General features: G+C 47.8%; 1 protein-coding gene across 6 annotated transcripts in view; it reads right to left on the bottom strand.

Moving 5' to 3' along the window:
• The window catches only part of KALRN (kalirin RhoGEF kinase), a 612,746-nt gene that overhangs the window by 415,473 nt on the left and 175,048 nt on the right, over positions 1 to 22,225 (bottom strand). For all 6 annotated transcript variants that reach the window (XM_029214081.1, XM_029214075.1, XM_029214079.1 and 3 more), the window contains exons 2-3: positions 15,022 to 15,096; positions 7,030 to 7,144 (exon numbers count right to left, since the gene is read on the bottom strand). In XM_029214081.1, coding sequence (XP_029069914.1) covers positions 7,030 to 7,144; positions 15,022 to 15,096 — 190 coding nt within the window. The remainder of the gene's footprint in view (positions 1 to 7,029; positions 7,145 to 15,021; positions 15,097 to 22,225) is intronic.

Genomic DNA, 22,225 nt, shown 5'->3' with positions numbered 1-22,225 from the left:
CTGGGGAAAAAAAAAAAAAAAGGAATGAATGAAACATTGGACAAAAAACAACACAACTGTCCAGAGGTAGTTTGTGAACAGAGGAAAGATGGAACCAGAACCTTGGGGGTTGGGGAGGAGCAGACGGATGGGAGTGGGCAAGGCTAGCTCCTTGTTATTAGTGCCCCGAGTGAGGGAAGGAAGGGGAAACCGAGGCCTAGAGTGGAAGCAGACAGGGACAGGGAGTGGCTCTAGCCCACCTTAAGTGGCTGCCACCGGGAGCCCAGGCCTCCTGGGCCTCACCTGGATAAAGGTGACTCTGCATTTTCATCACTGCACTAGATTCCAGGGTGAGGGCAAGGTAGGCTGGAGCTTGCTTAGCGGGGGGACGGGGCTTAAACCCCTCCTGCCCCTGCCTGCCTTCCTGTGCCCCCAAGGGGGCGGCCCAACCTACTGCAGGGACAAGGCAAGGTGGGAAGGAAGCAAAGGGGGTGTGAGCCACACCTGGTGAGACACAGCTCGGTCGGGGGCATCTGGGGTCAATCACCCCCCTCCAGGGGCCACACCTGCTGCCGCTAGTACCTGCCTCGGTGCTAAGCATGAGAGATTGCTACATAGTTTCCTCACAACACCCTTGTGAGATGGTCGTTCTTTTCCCAAATTAAAAATTAGAATACTGGACTCAGAAAAGTTGAGTCATATGTCCAAGGTCTCACCCTATGTCAAACACCTTCCTTTTGCCCCTCTGAATCCATTCTCCATCTTCTCCCCTCTACCCGATGCCCTGGGAGGCTGACCCACATGGACTGCCTCAATGAGCCCCCTGTCACCTGGCTTTGGTTGCATTCAATCAATGACAAACAATGACAGGAGGTCAGAGAATGGGAGGGGGGAAGCAAGAGTATCGACTTCCCTTGCCCCACATCGTGGAATCACCGTGAGTTGGTGGCAACGCTCTACTGAAGGTCACAGCTCTTGTCAAGCAGCCCTCTCATACAGCTACCTCTCCAGGTCCTATGCACCTCTCCTCACCTTGCCCCTTCAGGCCTAGAAGTCGTAATGTCTTCCCTCCCTGCTATTGCCAGCTCTGGGATAACTTGGAAATCCACACCTTGCTGCTTTCCCTGGTGTCTACCCGCATCATTGTCAAGTGTGCCTTTGTTAAACTCTTCTCAGATAACCCGGGTGGAGTGGTCATATGTTCCCTGACTCAGAAGTGGCAGAGCTGGGATCTGAACCCCAGTGCCTTCCATCTGTCCGAAGATGCCTCTCTTCGCTTTGCTGTGAGGGTCTGTATGGCTCCAAGGAAGGTGATCGCTGACAATGGTTGTTACTATTGTGATGTTATGTTCCTTAGCAGCAGAGTAGAATACTATTTGCTCTTCAGGGCTTGGATTATGTACACCTAACAACAGGAACACTTTACTGATACTGCTAAGATATTTGTGTAGAATGTGGGAAGTGTAATAGAAATTATAAACCCTTTATATATAAGCAACAAAAGAAATTAAAAAGGGATCTGGAAAGGGATAAACTTTAGGCAAATGTCCTCATTGGCTCTATTTTCTGAACCTTCCATCACTACTCCCTGCCTCCTCCTTTAATTGATGATCTCAGAGCAAAGGGCAGGATGCCAATGACACAACTCAACAGGCCCTTACAACAGACGGATTCAGTGATGACAGTCTCCATAGCTTGGATTCTCTCGTGCTGAATATAATGGGAGGAAATCCTTGCAGTTTTTACCTACTCATCTTTTAACTGTCTTCCTGGCTCTCTCTGGTTACTTCTATTTTCTGGTGATGCTGCACAAAGATAGTGCTGGCTATAAGCCCAATTTATCCCTTGCTGAAATCAGCAGAACAAGAGCAAATGTTATCAAATAATAAGCTGTGAATATTGGCACCTTGGTTTGATTGGCATTGCAGAATATCCCATCTTAATTTCTTGTCATCTTTCCCCACCAGTATGACACCTGCATTCCTTGCTGGAACACTCAGCATCTCAGCAGCACTGCTAAGAACAGAGTTAAGCTGATACATCAAGGGGCTAACAATCGGTACCCTTGGGAGCAGCAGAAAGATGTTCATGACAAAGCAGGATAACAGTGATGAAGAAGAGAAGGAATTCAATGCAATAAAACCACCAGGGATTTCTTTACTAGATGCTTAGAAATTTCTATTCCAAGCATATGGTCAACTCCCAATTATCACAGTGGGTAGATCATCCATACTGTGAGTTATGCTGGGGTAATTGTTTACTCTCAGCCTAGGTTTTCTATCTGTCTCTCAATTTCTAGGGACATTCATCAACTGATTGTTTCTGAGTATTTCCTTTCCACTCCTTTCAGGTACAAGTAACTGCAAGCAGACAGTAGAGCAGAAGGACAAAAAAGCTAGCTAAGTGTAGGATGGATGACAGAAAAGATAACATGGGAGTTCACCAAGATACCTATCCATGCCCTGGCTCATATTAGGCACTCAATAAATATTTGTTAAATTGAGTGAATGGAGTTGTCAGAAAGTTGCATTAGAAGACTCTTAAGGCCTCTCTTCCTACCCTAATATTCCATGATTCCTCAGAATAAGATAACAGAAAGCTTGGAGAAGCCCAAGGAGATAGATGCTCATACTCAGCAGGAGCAAGAAAGGGAAGTTGGAAAGGACTCATCTCAGGCTGAGATGGATCCCCAAAGTGTAACTAGTACTGTCACAAACACATCACTCCAGGATGATGCTTTGCCCTGGGTGATACCTCAAAACTCCCACCCAGAGTACAAGGGGACAGGAAAACAGTTCTCTTAGGATTTAAGATGTAGACAAGATCTGAAATGAAATTCTAGGCCTTAAATTATTTAGGGAACCTGAGAAAGAGAGTGTATGTTGGTGGGGTGGTAATACTGTTTTGAGGTTCTAGATTTTATGATGTATTTTTTCCCAATATCATAGAAACAAAGAATTCAGGGCAGGAAAGCTTCTTAGAAATGATCTAATCCAGCCTCCAATCCACTGGAGGAATCTTTCCTACAGCATCGCTAACAGAAGGTCATCTAGTAGCCAGCAACAGGAAGCTCACTTTCTCCAGAGGCAGCAGCGTTACTGCTGGACAGCTCCTGGGCAGATTCTTTCTCCACTTCAGAGTCCTGATCTCTCTAACTTCTACCCTTTGATTCGACAGAGACCATGCCCGTTCCCTCCTCTTTGGGGCAGCTCTCCTGATACCTGAAGTCAGGAATCACTTTTCTTCCATTTTCACTCCTGCAAGAAAACATCCTTCAGTCCTTCAACTGAAGAGACACAGTTTGTGGATCCCTCGGTGTGCTGCTCTCCTGACAACACTCTAACCCAGCGGTCCCCCAACCTTTTTGGCACCAGGGACCGGTTTCATGCAAGACAATTTTTCCATGGAAGGGGGTGGGGGATGGTTTCGGGATGATTCAAGCACATTACATTTATTGTGCACTTTATTTCTATTATTATTACACTGTAATATATAATGAAACAATTATACAACTCACCATAATGCTAACAGGAGGTGGCGCTCAGGCGGTAATGCGAGCAATGGGGAGCGGCCGTAAATACAGATGGAGCTTCGCTCGCTCACCCGCTGCTCACCTCCTGCTGTGTGGCCCAGTTCCTAACAGGCCACGGGCCAGTAGTGGTTGCGAACCCCTGCTCTAACTGGTCCACGTAGCTCCTAAAAGGGGGTTGGCAGAGTTCAATGCTGCAGAACTGAATGCAGTAGTCCAGACATGACCTGGCCTTCACACAGGATAGCGGGACTATTTCTTCCCATTCATTTCACACAACCATCCTTCCTCCCAGCCCCTCTTGGGTTTTGCTCCCCTTCACTCAGCAGAAACCTTTGCCTTTCTAATTGCTTCCCATCTGCTTTGTCCCATTTTTGCTTAACAAGCCAGAATTAATGAAAGTGTTCTTCTAATCTTTCACTTTCTATTCTAAAGGAAAGATGAGTGTGTATTAGCTGCATGGATGTGATAAACCTACCAGAAAGATAAACATACCCTTCATATTCATAAAGGGTACACTGTGATAATTCATAAATTATCACAACCATCTGTTTAATCACCTATTCTAGAATGGCGCCCAAAATGGCCATCAAGCTGATTGGTTCCTTAGATTCTGGGATCCTCCTTCATCACTTACTGGTCCTATTTGCTTGTCTTCTGCGGGCTGCTTCATCCCCTAGGCTACCAGCACAATTATATACTGTGCTGTCCTTTATGGTCACTGGCTTGGCACTGGGTAGGGAAATACCCAGGTTTTCCCTAACTTTCTCAAAATGTCTGTTCCTGCTCACCATGAATCCTAAATCGGCCTGGCTTATTGAGGCTCTAAATATTTGCTAAATAAATAAATAACAAATAAATGCTTGAATAAATGAATGTCAAATGTCACCCACAGAAGATTACACCAGTCTGAAGAGCACACTCCACTCCACAGGAGGCTGTCTTTCTAGCTTCCTTGCCCATGACCCAGAATAGGCCATGCCTTCTCATCACTGTCACCTTCCTAGTCTAGCTATTCATTTTCACAGTATCCTTTCTTTCCCAAAGCCATGGCTAAGCAGAAGAGGGGCAAACACTACCTGATGCGCTAAGTCCCTCAGTTTTCCTCCCCAGACCTCACTGTCTTTGGAACAGCTCTGTCCCAGGTTTTGTTTCAAACAGTCTTCATGTATGAACTTGTGGCCGACAGAATTAGAAAGTGATGGGTGGGCATGACTAGCTGGGAAACTCTTTAGCCTGCCAGGTACACACACTCCTGGTGAACACAGGCCCCTTGGGAGGGAGGCAGCAGGCATCCCTGAACAATTCTTCCCACTGAAAGTAGCAACAGGATTCTTGCCTCCCACCTGCCAGAACCTGTGAAGAACCTTTTCTGTTCTCAGGAGCCTGGGAGGCAATGCTTGTGACCACCCACTGGGAAGCAGAGAGCCTGCATCTAATATGTTCCTCCAATGATAACATATTGTTTCTCCTTTTTCATGACCTTCCTCCCAGCCCCTATTGGATTTTGTTCCCCTTCACCCAGCAGAAACCTTTTCCTTTTTAATTGCTTCCAATCTGTTTTGTCCCATCTTTGCTTAACAAGTCAGAATTAAGAAAATGGTCTTCCAATTCTTTCACCTTCTATTCTAAAGAAAAGATGAGTGTGCATTAACTGCAGGGATGTGATAAACCTACCAGAAAGAAAAACATAGTCTTCCAGATCCCAAATTTCTTCTGTCTCTAAAAGAACTAAGAGTCTGTCATGGGTCCCCAAAAAAACTTTTCCTATATATCGCTTCAGAAAACGCCTAATTTTACTCCTGTTAGTAGTATACTCAGGAAAGATACTTTTAAAAATGCTTAGCCCCTAGATGGCTAAATTGCTAAATTACCCTCATCAATCATGGGTTATTTAATCCATCTCCTTGCCTCCAAGACAGATGGGAATATTTCTTCTGTATAAAGACCTCTGGGGAAAAACTCTTCTATTCTTCATCCAAGTCTCATGCACTCAAAGTTTAGAAGTTCTTCTTCGGATATAACCTAAGTCCCTTTCATTGGAGCTTAAGACCTTTCATCTTTTTTCAGGTTCCCTCTGGATAGCATGAAGAAAAGAACGACACCACCTGACATCTATTTGTTCACAGCCTTCTGCTCAGAGCTCTTCAGGGCTCCCCATTCTGTTCCACATTCTTCCAAGCATTCGATGATGGCTCCTGCCCGTCACCATCCACCAACCTCTGTACATGTGACCCCCGCCCCCCGCCCCCACCACAGCTCTTTCAAATGAAGTGCTGGCCTCGCTTGACACCTGCTTTAAGAACTTAATCAGCACGTTCAACAATTAGCCAAGGTCTCCCCGCAAAGGCAGACATCCTCTCTGTGATTGACTAATTCCCCTATAAAATGCACAGAGACACGATGAAGGTTCTAAAGGCCCCAGTCATCACTTCTTATTTACCACAACGAACACTTGACAGGCTCCAACCCCACTAAGAGTCAGAGAACAGAGTTCTCGCTGGCCACGAGCAAGGATGAGGAGAGCACTGGGGCAGGAGTCAGGAGGGTTCTGACCAAGCTCTGCCACTGCCCCACCCCCGTAAGCAACTCTAATCCCATATGGACCCTGTTTCCCAAGCAGAACACGACACGTATTTGCCTGGATTACTTCTCAGGGCTCTTCCGGCTCTCACATTCTATGATTCTCTGACTATGCAAAGGCCTCTCCTACCCCTTCTTAAAAGATATACACCATGTCCCTGGCATGTCTCCCTCACCACCCTCTGAGGCCAGCACCACCTAGAAACACTCAGAAATCAGTGTTTCTCAACCTTTTTTAAAAATCATCCCGTGCCCCAAAAGAGACATTTTATACTTTTTTCCTTAATCACCCACCCAATGAGATTTTAATACTATGAATATATTGTATATATCTGTTTATGTACTATGTGTATAGTTGTGCTTAATACATAAAAGAGTAAGTTGTTTGTTTTTTTTTTTTGCCATCCCCAAGAACGAATTCTCATCCCCCTTGGAGGCAATATTACCCCCATTGAAAACGCATGACTTAGATTGAGTTTAAGGCTGCCTCTCGAATGATATAAGTGGAGTTATTTGCCCCAAACTCTAAAAGCCACAAACATATTCATAAGCCAGAGGTTTTAGAAAAAAATCCATTACACAGCCAGAGTGGAATCAGCTGGAATTCCCATTTCCCCAAGGTAAAGAACAGTTTCCCATCCCTGCTCCCAAGACCACACTGTCACCTCTTCCAGGGCCTGTCCCGGTCCTCTTAGCCTAGGACCTTCACCTCTGCCCACGGTTCCCACATCCAGCTCCCACTCCATCCATATGAATCCCAGCGGTAACAATGGGAATGATGGGAATGAGGTGAACAATGGGTGATGATGTTCCAGAAATAATTAGAATCCATTCCAAGGGCAGAAACAGCCAGGCCCCTGGCAGGGATGGAGGCTCATTCTAACTCACTTGCATCAGTCCAGCCTCCCCCTCCCTCCCCTGCAGGACATTCACCTTACCTTGGCACGCTGGCCAGATAGGTCACGAGTTTCCTCAGGTCTTCCTGTCTTATTCTGTCATGATTGCTGCGAGCAGGGAAGGTCAGGATTGGTCCACCTCGCTTATCACGGCCCCCTGCAGGGAGGAAGAGAAGGGAGTTTAAGAAAACCAGCTAGAAACTGAGCTGGAAACAGGCAGAAAGATGGTGCCCAGAGAAATCCAGTCACTGCTTAGGGCAAGGGCAAGTGCATGGGGTTTGGGTGTGGGGAACATGCGTGACCCTGGGCAAGTCTTTTGACTTTTCTGGCGGCTCATCTGCAAAATGCAGATGAAAATAATGATGACTATATTACAGGGTTGCTGCAAGACCTGATAAGATGGCACATGAGGAAGCACTTTGACAAGTACTCTTCACGAATGTGAGACGATAATGAAGGAAGTGATAACTGCTCGTACTGAGAAAACAAGCCATTAAAAGTGCTATGGTCTTTGGAAATTCAACCTCCAGTTCACTTCTCTTTGCAGACCTCTATGAGCAGGGAGTGCTCAAGATTAACTGAATACCATGGTGAGAAGCCCTTAAAGCATCCAGCAGGGACATCATTGCTGGGAGGTTTTTAGATTCATAGAGAAGACCTAAGTGTGTTCTACACAACCAAGGATCCACCCCTGCCTGCCTGCCTGAGGTGCCACCTGTCACTCCTGCTGGAGGAGCACATGAATCTTTATTGGGAATAGGATGCTCAAGGTCTTAATCGCTGCAAATGCATAGGTACACACTAGGATTACAAGTGTTTTCTAAATATCAGGTTTTAAAAAAAGCTGGAGGGAGTAACTGAGATGATGATCATTGTTTGCTATCAGAAGGCTGGGATTTTACATGGTTGCTTTTTCCTTCCTCTATTTTCCAAACTTTCTACTCACTATTTATTCTACGATGTAAAAATTTCTTTGTTAATGGACGCTATGATTGGGAAGCAGGACCAAGTTTCTCAGGAAGGTTAGATGAGGACGAAGCTAAGGTGTAGTAACTACGTCCTTACAGGCACTGTCTATTTCACAAAGAAAACTCTGGATCATGATCACAGACGCTCCATCCCGCACACATCTCAGGCTGCCACGCAACATCCCCCAGAGCAGGGGCCACAAAGGGATCTAGAGCAAGAGGGAGTAAGGGCTGGCATGGCCACCATCAATACTGGAAAAGAGGCTTAAAGCTCAGCGCCCTGAAGAAGGATCTTTTCCAAGGAAAAGCAGAGCCTCCCAGGGACCCACCCAGTATGAGTTCATGAATAATGTTTCCCTCTGATTGTGGGGTTCAGAAACCACAAGACAGAGGGGAGTCTTGACAAATAAAATCCAGTCCATTCCAGGATACTCCTGAGGAGGAAATAAGGAAGCTGCAAGGAGAAAAGGGTCAAGCAAGAGCAGGGCCACTGAGAGATCTGACCCTGAAGAAAAATATATTTCAGCACCACCATCCCTTCCCTGCAGCCCCCCACCAGGGCAGATTTGTGTAGATATACCACAGAGTTTGGCCCTGGCCCCCAACTCCAAACCTTCCAAACCACAGGCTCTGGTTCCATGTACGGATAACCAACCTCATCTCATCTGCCTTGTAAGTGATCCCCATCTCCTAACTGCCTTCCACAGGAGAGAAAGGAAGTGAAGGAATCAAGTTCCCTCAAAGCTGGGAGGTTCTCCCTCACTCTCCACCTTCCCTTCCAGCCTTGAGCTCACCCGAAGGATTTTCACTCTTGGGTGTTTCTGGTCTTTTTAAAATGTGGAGTATAATTGCTTTACAGTGTTGTGAATCAGCTATGTGTATACATACATCCCCTCCCTCTTGGGCCTCCCTCCCCCGCTTCCCCCACATCTCGGTCATCACAGAGAACGAGCTGAGCTCCCTGTGCTATACAGCAGGTTCCCACTAGCTAGCTATTTTACACATGGTAGTGTATACATGTCAATCCCAATCTCCCAGTTCATCCCCCCTTCCCCTTCCCCCACGGTGTCCACACGTCCATTCTCTACGTCTGCGTCTGTATTCCTGCCCTGCAAATAGGTTCATCTGTACCTCTTGGGTGGTTTTACCTGCAGCTGTTGTCCTTCTCACTGACCTTCTGTGGATGGTTTAAGAGTAGACCTAAGGGAACATGGGGAACCGAGGCTGGTCTGATGGCAAAGGCTACCTAAGAGGCTTGGAAGGCTGCTGGCACTGTCCCTCCTGAGCGGAGCAAGTTATGCCCTGGGAGACAAGGGTTTCATAATGTTGGCTGCAGACGGTTCCAGATGGCAGGGGAGGGGGGGTGGGGGGAGAAGGCCTGGGGAAGTGGAATTCCTTCCCTCCAGGAAGAATGGATAAGGAGTCCAGAGAGGGCTGCATGATCGAGCCAGGTATTTTTCAGAAAGGAGATGAACTTGCAAGACTGTAGGAAGAAGAGGAGGAACAGGCATAAAGGAAGAGAATCATCACACTGGAAAGAGTGGGGACAACGGATGGACCAAGGATCCAGAGTAGGTACAAGGGGAGGGGTTCTGCCCCTTTCTCTTTGGCAGACTGATAGAACTCAAAGAGGGAGGAGGAAACAAAGATAAGTTATGGAGAGGGAGAGCTCAGCGGTTCCTGGGGACACTGTTTCTCTAGGTGAGATAGAGTGTTGAGGGTCAGGGTGGGCTTGAGGTGCTTGGAGAAAGGAGGATGGACCACCATTGGAGAGTGTCCCTAGAGAATGGACAGCAGGACTGGGTATCATGTGGGTTTAAGAGTAGGTGGCAGGGTACCAGGGCATAGTGAGAGGTCTGTTGAAAGGTCTGACCGTGGTGTCCATGCTAGGCTCTAACTTGAGCGAAAACAGAATACAACTAATGCGTGGGCTAAGTGGGGAGGGCTCAGTGAGGGTAGGAAATGGCCTGCTGGTTCATGAGTGCCCAGAGGAGAGGGAACAGCATATGTTTTGTCTGATATCCATATTCCCCCGACTGATAGGGGAACACCAGCAATGGTGCAAGGTGAGAGGCTAAGGCCACAGACAGACATATCAAGGCTCAAGGTCTCAGATGTGTGTGGCCACGGTAGGGAGGTAGGAGATTTTGGTGCCAAGGAGACTGAGGAGCCATGAAGCTGTAGGATTTGACTGATAACTGACATGAGTGCTGAACTCCCAGAGGGCAATAAGCAGAGATAAAGAATGAGAACCCTTCGCTAAAGCCAGTGTGCATTGTGGAAGTGGACCCCAGATGGTGGGAGACAAAAGAGCCAAGTTTTGAAAAGGCAACAGAGATGGTGGCAGGATCTTCAGCAGCGCCATCCCCCTGCTCAACCAACACCTGCTGTCCGCCTCCTCAGTCGAGGCTTTGGTGCTGGGAGCTATAAGACGGGAATGTAGAGAATAAAGAGGGACGGGGTGGTTAGATGGGCAAGAACCGGCACTGGTGACCTCCCACAAAGGCCGGGCATGACGGGGCTGGGGAGGAGGCAAGGCTGAAAGAGGGGAGGCTAAGGCGAACCTGACTGACGTGAGGGAGGATGGCACTCACGTTTTTCAGGGGGAGGCAGGCTCCAACTAGGGTAAGTAGGTTAGGGTACTTTGGGGGGAGGACAAGAAAATACATCTAGAAAATCATACCAGAAGTTTGGCCCATGTAACTACAGTTCTGCAAGATGCTAACGGACACACATGATGTTTTTTTAAGGGAATGCATTATTTGTAGCTTGGGAAACGCTTTCATGTGCTTGAAGGACACGTGCTTTAATGAACATGGCAAATCTCCAAGGGGGGGACTATAATTTGGGGCAGCATTTCCCAAACTTATTTGAGAGTAGACCCCTTTTTCATTTTTGAGGATCATCTCATGCGCCTGTTGTTCTATGGAACATGCTTTGAGACACGGGTCCAGAGTATAAAATTGCACCACAGCAGTGTGGAGTTCCTCTGGGAACATGGGCTTGATGTTGATGGGAGAGAAGGCGGCGGAGAGGGACATCAGGAGGGGGCCAAAAGGAGGGTGTGGGCGCACACAGAGAGCAGGGGTGAAAGGGGCCTGCAGGAGAAGGCTGGATAAAAGGGACAGTGGGCGTTGCAAGTGGGAGGCGGAAGCACACGAAGGAAGCCAGAGAGAGAGCAAAGGGAGAGCCCACGACTGAGAATACGGAGCAGGATGGGGCAGGGCTGAAACGACAGGGGCCCCCGAGCACAGCCACAGATCCCATCTCACACACGTGCACACACCCACGCAGTGGTGGGCTGCCCTGGATTATTCCAAATGCACGTTCCCATGGCAGCGCAACTTCCCCTTCCTCTGGCCATGCTGGGCACCAGCAGGGGAGGGAGCTCAACCAGCACTTCGTTTCTCTGCTCAGCACTTCCTGCAGTGCTTCTGCTCAGAAAGACATGTAACCACTACACTGCATTATTTCTGGGTTTCTTTATTTTGTTTTATTTTTGTGTTCTGTCTTCTAAAAGCTTAGGATACAAGGGCCTTTTTTGGTTGGTTTTTTGTTTGGGGGTTTTTTTTTTAGATGCAGCCAGTCATCCCCCGGCACCCTCGGCGTCCTTCCCAGGCACAGAAGGACAACGCTCCCTAAGCCCCAGGGCTCCTGGCACCACGTGCAGATGAATAAGACTTACCCCACACAGAGGACAGACTTGTGGTTGCCAAGGGGGAGGGGGGTAAGGGAGGGATGGACTGGGAGTTTGGGATTAGCAGATGTAAACTATTCTATATAGGATGGATAAACAACAAGGTCCTACTGTACAGCACAGGGAACTATGTTCAGTATCCTGTGATAAACCACAATGGAAAAGAATATGAAAAAGAATATATATAACTGAGTCACTTTGCTGTACAGCAGAAATTAACATGACATTGTAAATCAACTCTACTTCAATTAAAAAAAAAAAAAAAAAAAGACTTATCCCGGGCTGCCTGGCCCACATCGACACATGGGCGTGAGCTGCAATCCCCGGCCCCTTTGGTCCTACTCTGGGAAGCAGCTACTGGCCTCATGCCTAACTAACTGCCTTCCTGGCACATTGTTGCTCTGTACTCCATTAGAACAACTCCCTACACTTGGGAAGCTCTTTTCTAGGGCTGGCTGGGCCCTGCCCCAGGGCTCTGACGGAATTCACATGGGAAAAAATAAACCACGAACAGTCAAGCAAGGGTCCCCGTGTCAGAACGTACCCTGTCTGCACTCATATGCCCTGAGCTGATGTGGAACAGAATGGTGCTCTGAGGGTATGCATTAAAGCCAGGAAGGCTGAAATTGAGTTATTTGTAGTGAGGAGGATGGACCTAGAATCTGTCATACAGAGTGAAGTAAGTCAGAACAGGAATAAAGATGCAGACGTAGAGAATGGACTTGAGGACACAGGGAGGGGGAAGGGTAAGCTGGGACGAAGTGAGAGAGTGGCATGGACATATATATACTGCCAAATGTAAAACAGATAGCTAGTGGGAAGCAGCCGCATGGCACAGGGAGATCAGCTCGGTGCTTTGTGACCACCTAGAGGGGTGGGATAGGGAGGGTAGGAGGGAGACGCAAGAGGGAGGGGATATGGGGATATATGTATATGTATAGCTGATTCACTTTGTTATAAAGCAGAAACTAACACACCATTGTAAAGCAATTATACTCCAATAAAGATGTAAAAAAAAAAAAAAGCCAGGAAGGCTTCCTGGAGGAGGCAAAGTGGGAACTGACTTGGGACAGAGAGGAAAGGCTCAAACTGGCAGAAGGTGCGGGGAATCCACTGCAGACAGAGGAAGCATCAGGCATAGAGAATGGGAGAATTAGCAGGACACCCAGGGAGAGGGAGGACACCGGGTTAAATAGGTTAAATAGGCTCAAGGCATTAAAGAATAAAAGGAAAAGATCTGCTCCGGCTCCCTATAGAGCTGTGGGCCATGTCCTGGGAACCCAGATGATGGGCAACAGCAGAAGTCAGAGGCCTGGTGCTGCCCAGCAGCCCCAGGACTTCTACACAAGGTCTTCCCACATGCTCAGCAAGCACTCAGATCCAAGGCTTTGGAGGCTGGCTTCCACCTCTCCCCATACTGAAGTCGCTGCCACATGATCCTGCCAAGGGACCAGCCTGAGCTTCAGCACCTTCAGTGACAGGGGCTCACCACCTAACAAGATATGCCAGCAACTAACACTAAATGGGGAAAGGAAAGGCAGCTTCCCAGCCACTCTCTCTAACAGCAAAAACAATAGCAAAACACTATATTATTATTACCACTAATAGTAATAATATGGAATGCACTTTGTACCTTTCAAAGGCTTACATACTCCCATCACATACTCTGCTCTCTCGCCTCTTCCCTCTGGTCAGGTGGGAGACACCTGCTACTTGGTTTTTCCTTCCTCAAACCCCCTTCCTCTCTCTCCCTTCTCTCCATTTTGGCTATCACCCACCAGCAAGGGTGAACCCCTGCACTGTGGGGCTGTGCTGGCTCTTTCACTGTGATTGAATCGCCACTCCTTGTAGATGACCAGAATCATCCAGAAACAAAGGCTCAATCCACGAATATGTATTAACCACCTGGGTGTATTTCTTAAAATATGATCCTTCGCTATTCTCACACTGCCGTTCCCCCAGCCCCTGCCAGAGATTCTAATCCAGGAGGCCTATATTAATGCCCTAGAACTGGCACCCAGAGTGATGTTGGTGCACCTTATAGTTTGGCTTCAATTACATTAGGGGTCACCAAACTTTTTCTTAAAGGGCCACATGGTAAACATTTTAGGCTTGTGGCCATCTGGTCTCTGCTAGAACTACTACTACTCAACTCTGCTGTTACAGTAACAAAGCAGCCATTGACAATACTTGTAAAAAAACTGAATAATGACCCCCAAACATATCAAGTCCTAATCCCTAGAACCTGTAAATGTCACCTTATTTGGAAAAAGAGCTTTTGCAGATAGGGCTCCTAAGATGGGAAGATTATCCTGGAATATCTGAGTGGGCCCTAAGTGCAGTCACAAGTATCCTTACTGTGAGGCATTGGGAGATTTGACACAGACAGAAGAGCAGAAGGCAATACCACCATGGAGGCAGAGATGGGAGTGATGTGGCCACAAACCAAGGGATGCTGGCAGGCCCCAGAAGCTGGAAGGGGCAAGAAACAAATTGTCCCCTAGAGCCTCCTGAAGGAGTACAGCCTGCTGAAACTTTGACTTCAGCCCAATAAACTGATTCTGGACTTCTGGCCTCTGTAACTGTGAGAGAATACATTTCTGTTGCTGTAAGCCACCAAGCTTTGTGGCAACTTGTTACAGCAGCAATAGGAAGCTAATTAATACACTACTAAGTGAATGCACATGGCTATGTTCCAGTAAAACTTTATTTACAAAAACAGGTGGCTGGCCTGCAGCAAAACACAGGCTACAGTTTGATAACCCCTGAATTAGACATTAAAGGGACCAGGTGCATAAGATGGGTTGGAGAGAGAAGTAAGAAATGAGTACTATTCAGAAAAATAAATAAATAGACACAAACAACTCACTTGAGTTCCCTTTGCTGGAAGGAGAGAGAAGGAGGAGCAAGAAAAAATGTAAATCTCCTCTCCACCCACTCAGAGATGAACCCAAATAAAACCTCTGGGGATGTGTGCAGCGGACAGACCCCTCCAGCTGGAGCATCTCTCAGAGGGCCCTCAGCAGCTCCTGCGGCCCTGGAAAGCCTGGGAGGGTGGGGCGGGGTGAGGTGGGTGTGTGTGGGTGCAAGATGCGGGGAGGGCACTCACCTTCTGTTGTGAACATCCTCCAGGACACCCAGCGGGGACCAGAGGGCTCCCTTCCCTTTCTGCCTGCCTCTGGAGAGAGGAAGCAGCTGCTCTGAGCATCGCTTCCACCACCACTTCTCTCTCACTAGCACACAAAGAAGTGAGTGCCTGCGCACACGTGCGCGCGCGCGCGCGCACACACACACACACACACACACACACACACACACACACACAACTTCTCTAGGTCCACTATAAACGAAGCTTCCATAGACACTCACCAGACACGAAGGCCACTTTTTCCTTTAGGATGGGAAGGACATCAGAAGCTTTCAAACCATCATTCCGAAAAGACCCTGTCAGAGAACAAAACAGAAAGAATAAGGGTGAAAGAGGCCAAATGGCTGAATCCCTCAGTTCCACCCTTAGTTTCCCAACCCCATCATGAGCCAGAAAGTAATGCCTTGCTCAGGCCCCACAGCCCGGCCTAAGAGCAGGAGAGGCTCCACAACAGAAAGGACACTTCCACGTGATGCCAGGCCATAGGGGTGACCGAGGGTATGGCCCTCCAGGTCCTTTTCAAGGAGAGACCAGTCCAAGTTACCCCCCGAAACACACACAAAGCTCCAAGCCCTGGAGCCAACAACTACAGCCCTGTTGCCGTGAACATGAAGACGGGGGCTTTTTAGAAACCATTTTTTCACTTCTAGTGCTAGCACAGCGGCTGATCCACAGCGGACACTCAGTAAACATCTGCTGAGCAGGTTAATTAACATCAGGATGGACCACAAGCCCTCAATAGTTCTTTTTGCCTTTCCTCTATGTGGCACAGCAACTGTGAGTCTTCATTTTACAGATGGGAAAAGTGAAAATCCCCAAGTGACAAGCAAAGTTGAGGGCAAAACCCCTCCCCACCTCTCCTCCCGCCTTTTCAGTATCACCATCCTCAGCCCACAATGGACAGCTGGTGAGCAATGTCAATCCCATGGGAAGGAAACACCCTCCCTTCTTCAGCAACTCTTTCTCTGCCTAAATCTCGCTTCTCAGTTGGAAAGTCCTTTCAGGAGTCCAGTTGAGCTCCTGTTAGAGGGTTGGGGGCAGAGGCCTGGGGCTCACACAGAATGCAAAATAACAATGTGCCCAGAGGAACAGCAGCCTCTGGAGGCAAAGGGCAACCCAGCCCCGTGTGCGATGCGAGGGAAGGGAGGACTCAGCTTACACATGCTCACAAAAGCTCCAGGCCAGCCCACTGCGCCCCTATCATTTACCCTGAGTACCCCACAAGGACTCTCCGGGAGAGCCAGCCCACACTCAGAGCCCTGCAGGCTGTGATGGAATCTCTGCTGTGCACCGCCTCTAGGGACATGGCTCAGAGGGACCCCGGAAGAGTGGCGGCCCCGTGTCAGCTCAGTGAGAGAGAACCAGGGACCACAGACACCCCTTCTAGTGCCTTTCTCCACTTGGCTTACTCTCTTGTGGTCCCAACCTGACAATTTACAGAGGGGAGAAATGTGCTGGACAGGATGGTCCCACTCAGGGTGTCTCAATCCCTAAAAATTGACTATTTCAAGGATCCAAAATTGTTAGGAATTCTGGCAACAACCTGGAACTAAGATCACTGGCCTAGGGAAGAGAAATGAGACAGTTGCATACTCAGCCAAAGAGAAGAAGAGACGCATCCCCAGAATGCCAGTTTCCATGGTCAGAGGTCATACCCTAACCCAAAACAAATTTCCAAAGGGCCTCTGACCCTTTCACCTATTTCTTCTTTTTCATTTTTCACTAAATGAAGACAGTGAGGCTTTTTTTCATCAGTTGCTTCTCTTTACAAGCTGCCCAGGGTAGCTGATGCCGCAGTAACCAGCTGCAAGGCTCACTGTGAGAAGGCCGTGGGCAATAGAGGAAAAACAATAACACCATAAAAAAGGAAGTTCTAACTATAAGCGTGGTTTTGGACTTTCTTAGTTTCTACAGATCTTTATGCTCTGGCTTTATCTTCCAACACAGGAAAGCAATTAAACCTCACTAGGATCCATAGAAATTACTGTAGAAATTACAAACAGATACATAGGTAAATTTTCTCCATGATGCAATAATAAGTTTCAGCTTCCGGAGCAAGGAAGAGAGTCCTATCAGGCCTTACCAACTAGATAAGGATCATCTTTAATACATGAATTGCTTGAGTAGAATGATGCTTCTGCATGAAAATAGTTAATTTTCACATGTGGACTATGTCTTTCTATACATCAGTTTTAATACACTCTCCTTTACGTCACTACATACATTATTAATTTCTAGAGAAAAAAATTTTAATAAGAAAAGTTAAACTTCAGTCCTGTCTTCGTCTAGATTATTTACAAGCTTGAAAATAGCAAGATGGAAAGTAATGAGATTTTACTGTATAATAAGAATCCACATAAACCTCTTCTCTCCTAAACTCCTGTCCTGTTTTTTTCCACCGTTCTTCCTCTCTTTCCCTACCACGTTAAAGTATACAAGACGGCTCTAATTCCACACAGTCCCCAGATATTAAGGAAGAGTTTGAAATTTGCTCTAAAAGAAGCAAAAGGTTCCCCATCCTGCCCTCTCCCCACTCCCACCTGTGGAGAGAGAGAGAGGGAATTGGGAATTTCATCCTGCATACCCCACTCGTCACGCCCCACCTCTCTGTTCTCCCCTCCAGACTCCGAGACCTGAGAAAAGGGGAGCAGCTTGTCCAGGCAGCTTGCAATTGTTGGCCCGGGTAAATGTCACTATCTTGGGTTGGGCTGGTCTAAGATTCCCAGCGGGGCTTCCTCTTCTCAGGCCAGAGTCTTCCCTCATCCCGTTCAGACCACAGCTGAGCTATCTCCCAGGTTGTGTGCCCACCATAAGAAAACCTAAAGTGTCCAGATTTACAAAATCCTTAACTAGGGGATAATCATTTCCAACAGCAACAACAAGATTTTTCACATTATAAAAGGATTTGCTCCAGGGTTTCTTCAAATAAAACTTGCCTTAGTGGTTTGAATTAGTTTCTCATTTGCCAATAAATTGAATTACAAATAACTTTTCAATAATGTATTATTATGTAAAGCCAAGTAGAGCTAAACTAATTAGCCCAGCAGCTCAGAAGTTGGTGACCTTGCATAGAAAACCTATTTGCACTGGCTAAAGATTCTATGTGTAAATTCTCCCACCATCCTTGTGAAACCAGCTGTCAGAATCTATAAGAGAGGGGAACTTCACTGAAAGCTAACTCAAACAGGACCAATGAAACAGCAACATGTTTTCACTCCTAGGTACATGTCTGGGCAGACTCATAGTAAATATTCAATAAATATTTGATGCAAGAATAAATACATGAATGAAATGTTAACCCTTCCTAAAGTGACTTGCACAAGGTCAGTGGCCTCATCTGTCACACCAAGTGCTGGTGATCTGAGCAGATGATCTCCAGAGCACCACTCAGCTCTAGTATTCTGAGACTTTTTAAACCCTTTCTTCCTATTTATTGGCCTTTAAGATCTTCAGGTTATCAGATCAATATGCTTTGAAAGAAAGTATTGGGAACCAATTCCCTGGCAAGACTCACTGCAATTTGGGAAGATATAACAACTCTTCCCTGGCCTCCCAGCCCATTCTTTCCCAGGAACCAGTTTAGGGATTGGAATGTTCAGGGCACGTCACCCCATTTTGCGGACAGCCCAAGTTACCAAAATGAGAGACTAGTGACGGGAGAACTTCCGGGGGCATACACACCTTGAAGGAGGAAGACATGATGAACTGCAATTACTCTCTCTGATACAAGGTACATTTGATAGCACTATTAGACTCTAAACCCTAGGCCCCTTGCTACCTGTAAAGAAAGGCTGAGAAGAAATAAAGGTCCCTGTGCCCTTGGGATTACTGCAGGAAAAGAAAGAACCAGAGGGCTCCCTCATGGGCCTGGCCCAACATGAATGCTGTGCTTTATCTTAAGGACAAAGGCACACTTCCCCTGTTCAGTGTTAATCCCACCCCATTCACGTCCTGCTGCTGTCAGATTTACAAGCCTGCTGTGCTGTTAATTAGCAAAGCTGAAATGCTCTGCATCTATTAGGGAAGTAAAAATTACCACCGCCATCTCCCCGGGATCTCCAGCATGCGTCTTCTCCAAGCCCCACTCTTACCTCCTCCTCACTCCAAATGGGTTATGCTCACATTGCTGCTGCCTGTTCCTCTTCACATTTTCCTAGTCACTGCTCCGTGGCTGGAAGATGCCGATCATCCTCACTCTGGCTCCCAGCCTCTGTGTGGCCCCACATGGCAAGAGCAGGACCAGCCCTTGTGTCACAGGCCCTGTCTGTGGTTTTGTGGCTCTGGGATGGCAGTGCGTCTCCCAGGGCAGCTGGGTGCCTTGTCTATGCTAACCTCCTTTAGGATGCAATCATGATTTCAACAAGTGAAGAAACAAGTAAGTGCTGAGCATTTGGAGGTGCAATCTGCCAGGGTACCCATGGATTGCTCTTTGTTTCCTTTTGGATCTCAGTCACACCCCCTTAATTTGCACTTAGTTAGAGGTTATTGTGTAAGTATGCTAATGTTGCATCAAATGGGCCCTAACCCTGTTTTGCCACTGAGACAGCAAATTTCCCAACGCTCAGGTCTCTGCCTCCTCCTTCCACGCCATCCCTGTGGTGTCCAGCATGGGAGCCTTGATCACAGTGGCGCTGAAACACTGACTGATCTGCTGTACAAAAGAGATTCGGCTTATAGCTGAGAATTCCAAGAGCTCAGTAGGCAGAACCTTGGTTTTGGCATTATTTGGACAGTTTCCTATTCTCAGGGTCATTCTTTTATCAATTCTCTATTGAACACCTATTATGTGCTAGGCCTTATGTTAGGTGGTGATACTTTGACAAATGAGAAATGGACGCTGTTCTCCAGGGGTCTTCCAGGCAGAGGTAGATAGGTATGCAGACAGGACAATGAGGTATTATTAGAGACAAGACATCAAGTGTACAGAATGCCAGGGAGCCCAAAGGAAAGGCTTCCTAATGGTGAGTCCTAAATCCTTCCTACTTAAAGTAACAAGCATCATCTACCACCTTGCTAGAAAGGCAGAATCCCAGGCCCCTCCCCAGACCTACAAGATCAGAGCTTGTATTTTAACAAGAAACCCAGGTGATGAATATGCATTATGCTTAGGAAAGTGATATAATCTAAATTATGTCTTTCTATTCCAGAGTTGCTTCAGAGGCAGAGATAGACAAAAGCATCCTTTATCCCAGTCTAAGCAGAACCTCTAAACTCTGACCTAGTGCTGCTGGTCATGACCCCTCCCACTCCCACCATGGGAAGACCCCTCTCCTCTGCCCAGGATTCCAGAGATTCAGCCATTACTCTGTGACCCAGAACTCAAATCCAGCTCTGGAATAAAAAGGCTATCCAGGAGGGCTATCCCCCTCCAGGGCATTGCGACTGGACCATGTCTTGTTTTTTGGCAGTAGGAATATTTATGAATAACACTTGTCCAAACTGCTCAGAATTCTGGTAGCTTAAAACCACTCTCTCATGAATCAAATATTTTAATTTCACAACAAATTTTCCTAGCTACCCCAACCCTCAGAGCCCTCCGCCTTCTCTAACTGCTCTCAGTACCATAAACACTGTCACTGATCATATTTACAGGCCAAGATGCCACCTCTGAGATGGCCCTGGAGGACAGAGCAGCCAGGAGGCTTATGCCTGTTCATCACACCTGCACTCCCACCCATAGGTGCAAAGCCCTGAACACTGGGCAACACTGGATGAGAAACAGAGGAAGGAGAGGTGCCCCCACCCTAGGGAGCTCTAAGGAGAACACAGTGCTTATCTCAGGCAATTTGCTCCTTTGGAGGGGAGACCCAATTTTTGCCCTCTGAGAGTTTCCTGCCTAATAAAATGCCTAATGCCCATTTCCCCTGACACCAGGAAGCTACCAGACACTCTATAAAAAAACAACTCAGGGGCTTCCCTGGTGGCACAGTGGTTAAGAATCCGCCTGCGAATGCAGGGGCACGGGTTCGAGCCCCAGTCCGGGAAGATCCCACATGCCGTGGAGCAACTAAGCCCGTGCGCCACAACTACTGAGCCTGTGCTCTAGAGCCCGCGAGCCACAACTACCGAAGCCCGCGCACCTACAGCCCGTGCTCCACAGCAAGAGAGGCCACCGCAATGAGAAGCCCGCGCACCGCAAAGAAGAGTAGCCCCCGGCCGCCGCAACTAGAGAAAGCCCACGCAGCAACGAAGACCCAACAAAGCCAAAAATAAATAAATAAAAATAATAAAGTTCCCTTAAAAAGAAAAACAACAAAGCTTAAGAGTCTGAGATTCTGGTAAAGACCCTCCCATCCTGCCTCCAACACGGCTGTCCTGCATCCCCTCTACCCTGACTACTGGTGCCCTCAACCACTGAGTTACCCAAACAGAAACCTGGGAGGCATATCCTAGACTCCACCCCACCCCCGCTCCTATACTGCAAATATAGATTCAGTCACTTGGCTTTGCTGATTCTACCTCTTCAATCTTCCTCTAATCCATCACTTCTTCTGGGCAGTTTCCCTGACCTCCCCATCAAGTTGAGCTGTCCCTGACTGTACCTTGTACTCTGTCACTCCTGAATGGCAATTCTACGCTTTCATTCTGTTCCCCATTAACTGACCCTGACACCCCAAGGGTGGGGAACATGTCTTACTCGGTGTTCTACCCCAGCACCTAGCACAGTGCCTGTCAAGCCAAAGAGGATAAAGAAACACTGCACTGAAGCCGAGCACGCACAGGTCCTACGAAGACAGAGAGTAAGAGTGGTGAGTTGGAGGCAGTTCATCAGGGTGGCTCCACCAAGAGGTGATCTTTGAACTAGGTTTTGAATGGAACAGTGCTCTGGTGGGAAGCAGTATGTGCCAAGGCAGAGAGGAAGGGGCAAACAAGCTGTGTGCTAGAGACAGAGAACAGACTGAACAGAAAAGCAGGGTTACGCAGCCACGGAGAGGAGGGCATGGGGGTGGTGGGTGGGCTCCGTGATCTCATTCTGAACTTGAACAATCTCAGTAGGGTGGGCTCCCGAGAAGTCCCTGGCAACGATGTGTCCGCCAGCGCCTGCAGAAGCTCAGAGAGCTGGACTGTACCGCAGCAAGGGCCAGAGCTGGTGGAATCTGGCTGGTCCCAAAGGAAGGCTGTGGTTCCAGAACAGAGCTGGACCCAGCAGGTGCTGACTCCAACCTCCACGTCACAGTCTGTTCTATCTTGAAGGGAGAATGGGACACACAGCCCCTGCTGAGGTGGGTGGTGGACTGGGGGGCAGGGGGCACTGGAACTCGGCCTCTTTATATCTTCTCCCTAGGTTCTAAGAGAAGCAGGAGGAATGCTTGTCTGCTAGGTACCTCCTGGGAGCCTGCCAGGCCAGTAAGCAGGCTGAGAGTTTGTGGAAGACCCTGAAGATGCAATGTGGAACTATTCATAAAGGGAAGAGACTTGAGGACA

The sequence above is a fragment of the Monodon monoceros genome, unplaced genomic scaffold, assembly GCF_005190385.1.
Source record: "Monodon monoceros isolate NGI ecotype Baffin Bay Population unplaced genomic scaffold, NGI_Narwhal_1 Super_Scaffold_11, whole genome shotgun sequence".
NCBI classification, from domain to species: domain Eukaryota; kingdom Metazoa; phylum Chordata; class Mammalia; order Artiodactyla; family Monodontidae; genus Monodon; species Monodon monoceros.
The sequence above is the reverse complement of the archived record's forward strand: the minus strand, read 5'-3'. Positions and strand labels throughout refer to the sequence as shown.